The sequence below is a fragment of the Pteropus vampyrus genome, unplaced genomic scaffold (assembly GCF_000151845.1).
Source record: "Pteropus vampyrus isolate Shadow unplaced genomic scaffold, Pvam_2.0 Scaffold1, whole genome shotgun sequence".
NCBI classification, from domain to species: Eukaryota; Metazoa; Chordata; class Mammalia; order Chiroptera; family Pteropodidae; genus Pteropus; species Pteropus vampyrus.
The window spans coordinates 184,194-191,655 of NW_011888782.1; the positions used below are offsets into that span (position 1 = coordinate 184,194).

The window sequence follows — 7,462 nt, forward strand, 5'->3', positions numbered from 1 at the left end:
TCTTTAATAAAATTTATTACATAAACACTGCCCCTTGTAATCCTGAAAATGGAAGAAAAAGATTGTGTTCTGTCTGGATCTGCTCAGAGAACTAAGAACAGAGGTGGAGGGTGCCCCCGGAGACACTAGGAATTCTAGGTAGGATGAAATTGGAGCCTGTAGATCCTAGAAACAAAAGGGCATTTTTTTGAGGGGGTGGGAGGCGGGGAGTGAACCTAATTGGAAATGAAGGCGGGGTTTCAAATCAATTATATTTAAATTTCCAAGAGTGTTGCTATTTCTCCTCTGTGTGGTAGCATCACTAAGGCAATAATTTCACAGCTACATTTTCTATGGGCCAGACAATTGGTTGGGTGCTTTGCATACACAATCTCACGTCCTCCTTTCTGAATTCCAGTTGCAGAATTGATGTTCTTAAGCCCATTTATATCTAAGGACCTACAATGTGTCTGGGGCCACAGAGGTGGAGGGGGTCTGGGAGTTGGGGTCTGAACCCAGATCTGTCTCCTTGCTATTCAGTGCTCTCTCCTTACTCTTAGATAAACTCTCAGCTTCTCCATAGGCCCCAATTTTCTAATTATAATCAGATTCAATCTCGTCTGAATAAAAACATCGTTTCCACCTCACTTGCAAATGGAAGAGGCTGATTCAAGGAAACACAGTGACCCGCTCAAGGGGCTCAGGGGATGAGGACAAAGTTCCTCTCATTCCAAGTCTAATGCTCCTCCCTTTGCACCAGTTTCCCCACCTTGATCTACAGAACTGGTGATGCTCATAGGTGTGCCATGAGAAAAGCATCTCGTGATTAAGTATGGAAATTAGTGAGTTAAGTAAAAGTTAGTAGGATTTCTCACCATCTTCAATATGTTAATTCAATATGTGATTAATTCGATTCTCCAAAACCAGGCATTTATGTGCCATGTTTCTCAAACTTACTGGATAAACAGTTTTTGGTGGAACAACTCTTCACCTCTTACCAAACTGGTGGATCATGGAACAGAGTTTGGAAACTCTAGCTTCCCTTACAGACTAGCATTTACTTTGAGGAAATGCAGGCATTGCATTAAGCAGAGGTTTCGGTTAATGAAAACTGACCCATAAGGAGGATATTTTCTATGAGAAGAATGAAGAGTCATTTGAGTCCTGCAGGGTCTCATATATTTCCTGATAGTATTGAGTGGAGACAGATGCTGAAGAGAAGGGATATTCTAAGTAAAGGGAGGAATTCCACAGGCTTTGAGAGAAAGGACAGAATCTAGCAGAAGGAAACTGAGGCAAAAGAGCCCAGATCTAAAAGAACACATACCTAATAGGTAAGGACTACAGTATTTAAATTGCAGTGGTGGCATCCACCTTTATTTTTTCGGTCAAATAAAACCTGGCTCTGAAGTCTTGTGCCAGTCATCTACGATTCTTTCCCTTTCCCTTGGATCATATCAGGCTTATCTAGTCCAGAACAATGGAAAGAGATGAGTCTCTCAGTCATTGTGGACCACCAGAAGGGGTATTTATTCCTGCTGTGTAGATTTGGATTTCAGCTTGGACTAGCACTGTCATTCCAGGCAGGACTCTGAAGTGGCCCTCCCAGGGCCTTTATCACAGACAGGGCTTGCTTATAGGGGCCCCTGTGGCAACCAGGGCTGCCACTCAGTGTCCACAGATACCCAGCCTCCTCATGAAACCTAAAACACTCCCCTTTCCCAGACTCTTCAATGTTTTCTTGGCAGCTGGATACATCTCTCCTTCCCTGGAAGCCCTAACCTAGACCCCAGCCTCACTTCGTATTTATACAATTTGGCTTCTTTTTAAAAAATATTCTTAATATTTCAATTATAGTTTGCATACAATATTATTTTAGTTTCAGATGTACAACTTGGTGATTAGACATTTACATAATTTACAAAATGATCCCTTGGCTTTCACCAAGCTCCTGAGAGCACAGGTCTGGTAACTCTCTCCGGGGGTAAGGAGAGCCAGGCTGACCTTAAGCATTTAAGGATACCATAAGCTAAAGATCCTCTTGAATAGGGAAAAAACAATGTATTTTCTTTCTTTGGCTGATGAATTCATAGTAGACACCCCAACATCACCATTTAAAAAAGATATTTTCGAAGGATGCGTTGTGTTACAAATATACTGTTTATTTGTTGTGATTATATTTGTAGTAAAATAAATGAAAAGGTTAGAGACAGCTTCAGTAAAACAATGAAGCCAGTAAAGGAAATTCAATCCAGTGAAATCCTAGTAACAGTGGAGCTTTCCTGTATGTGGGTCTGGGAAAACCATGGAGTGATTATAACACAAGTGAAAATGACACCCTACAAATTCTTTGGTAGCATGGATGCCTGGAGTGCTGTGGCTGAGCACAGGAGTCAACATGTTGTGAATACGTGTTGTTCAACGTCGACAAGAATAAATAACAATATATAGCCACATGTAGTAAAAAGGAAAAAAATAGAAAGGTTGGCTGCAATAGTTAATTTTATGTGTTAACTTGTGCCCCAGTTATTTGGTCAAACACTGGTCTAGATGCTGCTGTGGAAGTGTTTTTAGATGTGATTAACATTTAAATCAGTAGAGTGTGAATAAAGCAGATTGCTTTCCATAATGTAGGTGGGCCTCAATCTAATCAGTTGAAGACCTTGAGAGCAAAGAATGAGGTTCCCAGAAAAAGAGGGAATTCAGTCTCCAGACAGTAGCATAGAAATTCTGCCTGAGTGAGTTTCTGGCTTGCAGATTTTAGACTCAAGACTGCAACATCAACCCTTCCCTGAATTTCCAGCCTGCTGGCCTGCTGCACAAATTTCAGATTTGTCAGCCCCTACAATCACATGAGCCAATTCCTTAAAATCATTCTTTCTCTATCTCTCTCTCCTATTGGTTCTGTTTCTCCGGAGGACCCTGACCAATACAGTTGATTGCAACTACTAAGAGTAGAATATTCATTAAAAACAAAAAATAGCGTTTGAGACAAATGGTTCCCCATATGGAAAAAATAAAATCATGTCATATGCCATATATAAATACAAATTCCAGATGGACTGAGGAGCTCATTTTATAAAGAGAAAAGTACAAAAGTATAAGAAAAATATTTAAAAACTATTAATTATGGAGTCCTTCTTAAGTAAGATGCAAAGTCCAGAAGCCATAAAGAAAATGATTGGTAGATTTACTTAAAATAAAAATCCAAAATTTAAATTGACCAAAAGACATCAAACCAACGTTAAATGACAAGGGGTACAGTAAAAGAAATTATCTACAAATCTATAAGAAGACAGACAACCCACTAGAAAAACAAGCAAAAGGTGGACAGATACTTCACAAAGTAAATCGAATGGGCAATAAATATATATAATATGCTCAACCTCACTAGTAGTGAGGGAAACGCAGATTAAACGATGAGTTATTTTTCTTTCCCCAGACTGTCAAAAGCAAAAGGAAAAACACTGATATACTGTATTACCTTGTCTCATTCATATTATTGGTGGAAGTGGATATTGTTAAAGACTTTAAGAGGGCAATTAAGCAACCTATCAACACGAAAAGGTAATTCCCTTTGACTCATCAATTCCACTTCTGAGAATCTATCTTCATAAAATACACATGTGCACAAAGAAGCATTTGCAAGGATATGCAGTCTATCACCAGAACTGTAAAATCTATCATGGTCCATCCCAACCAAAAGAACACCATGACTAACCTTTGTATGTCTTGTTATGCAAGCATCCTCAAGACCTCGACTTACTTTCATCAGTGAAGAAAGCAAATCGTGTAGCCCTTTTCCTTTTCTATGATTCCATTTCTGTAAAACCAAATAAAAGCACACATATTTGCATGCCTAAATACATGTATATGTAGGTAAATGTCTAGAGAAAGGGCTAAAGAACATACACCAGACCGGAAGGGGTGGGAGAGAGAGGAAAGTTTGTGTCAAGGAAGACATTCATATTTCACTCTGTGTACTTCTGTGCCATTTGACTCCTTCACAACACAGTGGGTTAATATGCTCCTTGCGGAAGGATAACTTTTTAAAAGTAAACTGCCCTAAAGTACACAGAACAGCATCCCCAACTGCTCCTTGCAAAGGAAAGGGCTGTTTTTAGAACTTAAAGCCATAGGATCCAACCCCCAGCTGAGTGAGCGTAGTACGGGTTGGGGATTTGTTCTCAGGGCTCTCACGACTGGGTGTCTATCCTTGTGGACATGAGGTGGGACTCTGAGCTGAGCATCAGACTCCATGCATGGATCATCCCAGTCATTTCCATTATCCCTGAGGCCTCCCCCCCTTCGCCCCCAGGGTTTCCACTCGCCCACCCTGCTGCACCTTAAGCCCAAGGCTAGCCTTTTTTAGGAGTAGTAAAGCAAGTCCTGATGACAGTATTTTCCAGGCCTTCTGAAATTTGATTCCTGGAGGAGCAGAATAAGGTCAACCACAGTGACAAAACAAACCAACAGTGGGGACAATGCATGAATTTTGGTGATGATTGTGGCCTTCATTTCCTCTAGGCAAAGAAACCTCAGGGGGTTGAGGTCAGAACTTCCCAGCATTTTCACACTGAGTTTATTGGGAAATTTCAAAAGTTGCCACCCACACCTTGCTGAGGAAGGGAGAGGGGATGCCTCCTGGGACCCATGCGTGAGATGAAGTACCCTGCAGAGACAGGAGAAACCAGGAACTGGTTCTTTCTCTGGGGAGTTAAAGTGTTGGGAAGTTCACAATTTTTAATCTTATTTAGAAGTTAACATTTGAGTATAGATTTGAAGAAATGAGAGATGAAGCCACGTGGATGTCAGAAGGAAGAGCATTCCACGTACAGGGAACAGCAGTACAAAGGCCCTGAAGTTGTATTGTGCCCATTGTGGCTGGAGCTAATTGAATAAGGGGAGAATAGAAGAAGATAAGATCAGAAGGGTAGAGAGGAAAGTGGAGAGTGAGCAATGACTTGATACCTTGTAAGGATTTAGGCTTTTATTCTAGATGAGTTAGAGAGCCATTGGTAGTCTAAGAGCCAGGGATCAACATAATCTGGCTGATGGTTAACAGCATGGCTCTGGCTGCTGCATTGAAAACAGACTAAAGGAATAAGGGGAAATCAGTGATATTAGTGAGGTGACAACTGCAATAATTCAAAGGAGAGATAGTAGAGCTGAAATGTTCTTGACAAAGTAGCCAGCATTACCTGGAGGGCTTGTGATGCTCTTTGGGGGACAGGAACTCCTTAGAACAAATAATGAAATGTGCATACCGCTTCTCTGTGCATTGCTGCCCCCCAAAGTTGCTACTTCTGTTAGTCTAAGGTGGGGTCTAGGAATTTGTATTTCTACAAGGTCTCAGGTGAGAATCCTGATATTCCGGGAACCATACTTTGAAAACCACTAACATTTTCTTCATAGCACTGACGAAAATGTGCTGTAAACATCTGTTTCTAGTGTGTCCTCAAGAAAGCACCTTGCTCATCCCCGTGTTCCATTACCACACATGATATCTGGCACGAATGAATTCATCTCAGCTCTGGGCCAGGCTTGGTGCTATATTGAATGAAGTTCTTGAGGATTCTGGGTTTGAAAGGTTAGGAGATTATTGGTGATGAAACTTTCTAGGAAGTGGTCATGAGAGGGAAGGGATTAATCATTATAAAGATAACAATGGGTGTGACACCCACCCAGTCTAGAGGCAGCCTAGGAGTTTTACTCACATCTTCTCCAATTAAATCCTGTAAAAGCCCTGTGAGTCTGGCATTATTATCCTGATTTTATGAATGAGAAAACTGAGGCTTGGAGAGTTTAAGTAATTTTCTCAAGGTCACATCATTGACAAGTACCAGAACCTTACCAGGCCTGACTGAAAGCTCTGCTCTGTTTACATCACAGACTCTTAAGAAGAGATTGCCTTGAAGACAAGAGCTTCCTTACTTGGGCACTGTGAGCCATTTTCAAAAATGCTGGGAATATGCCATCCTTTAAAAAAAATGCCTCCTGGCTGAATTGGGAGCCCTGTTCACACTGCACATTCCCAGTCCCAAGCCCTTGTCAGAGCCCTGGCCCCCTAAAAGCAGTGGCTGCCCCAGCAGAAGTATTTTTGCTGACCTTTGTGGTTTTGGCCCAGTGTCTGCTGCAGCACTTTTCCTCAGCCCTCACACTTCACTCAGCCTCCTCCTGTAGGATGATGGACACAGTAATCTTTGCTGAGGGAGCTGAAGCTTCATAAGTTGAGGCCAGCTTATATCTAAATGGAACCCATTCCTCTCCAGAGGGAGGAAAATCAAGTTCCAGGACTTCCGGCCTCATCAACCTCTCTCTTCTCCCAGCCTCCTCAGGGGATAAAAATAGCTGCCTCCTAGGGCCTCACTGCTAGTAGCAACTGCTATTCAAGCTGCTTGGCCTGGGAACAGCTGCTTCCCCAGGAGTGGGTGGGTGGGAGGCTTCGGATCAGGGCAGGGACCCTTGGAAACCTGGCAGAGAGAGAGGGGTACCTGGCACGGACCCTTGGAAGCCTCACCCAGAGAGAGAAGAGAAGAGCAAATTTGACCGTGATGGTGGTGGGTGGCTCACATAAACACATCAGGGGGCCCAGAGATCTGCCCACAGCTTTGCTCGGCTGCCTTTAAAAAAGCGAAGGTGTATACATGATTAAAAAAATTTTTTTTTCCAATTACAGTTGACATTCAATATTACATTAGTTTCAGATGTACAGCATTGTGGTTAGACATTTACATAACATGAATACCCATGATTCTTAACCTCTTTGAGGGACAGGGATTCCCTAGGACAAATGATGAGATGTACATACCGCTTCTCTGTGTGTGCTCAAGCATACACACAGCACACACAGACACAAGCACGCACTCAAGAGACAGACACACTTTTGCACACAACGTGACATTCTGGAGAGGGCGCTGTCAACGCCTGACATAAACCACATGTTAACAATCCCAGATGCAGGTTGATAATAAGGACGCAGAATGACTACAAAATATAAAAATGTGTAACGCGTTAACAATAGGTTACTAAAGTTTGCTAATATCTTTTAGGAGAATAAATGTACAGAGTATATATGCATGAGAACAAACAAATGTTAATGTTGACCTCCGATGGTGGGATAAAAGGTGATTTTCTATTTTTCTGCATTTTCTAACTAAATAGAAAAGTAAGTTTCTCTTTCGCAGCCAGAGCGACCTCATCTAGAGATTTTCCGTAGATCTGGGGAGCCCACTTGGCTGCAGGAGCGGCCCGAGCCAGCCTGCCCGCACTCTCCGCCGGGGTGGGGATGTTACAGACAATAGACAAGTAAACAGCAGGCTGGTGACAACGTGGGGCGGGGGCGGGCTCCTTTACAGGGTGACCAGAGAACCCTTCGCGGGCGACTGCACTTTAAAATCAGATCGCTCCCAGCCCAGCCCCGGCCCACAAAAAGCCGGCGGCGCGTGCGTGCGCGCGCTCTCTCGGGGTGGCGGCGACGCGC

The 7,462-nt window shown here is 42.8% G+C and overlaps 1 protein-coding gene across 1 annotated transcript in view; it reads left to right on the plus strand.

Annotated features, from left to right (window-relative positions):
- RYK (receptor-like tyrosine kinase) overlaps positions 1 to 7,462 on the plus strand; it is a 100,577-nt gene that overhangs the window by 12,115 nt on the left and 81,000 nt on the right. Inside the window, exon 3 of the mRNA XM_023527395.1 lies at positions 6,215 to 6,289. Coding sequence (XP_023383163.1) covers positions 6,215 to 6,289 — 75 coding nt within the window. The remainder of the gene's footprint in view (positions 1 to 6,214; positions 6,290 to 7,462) is intronic.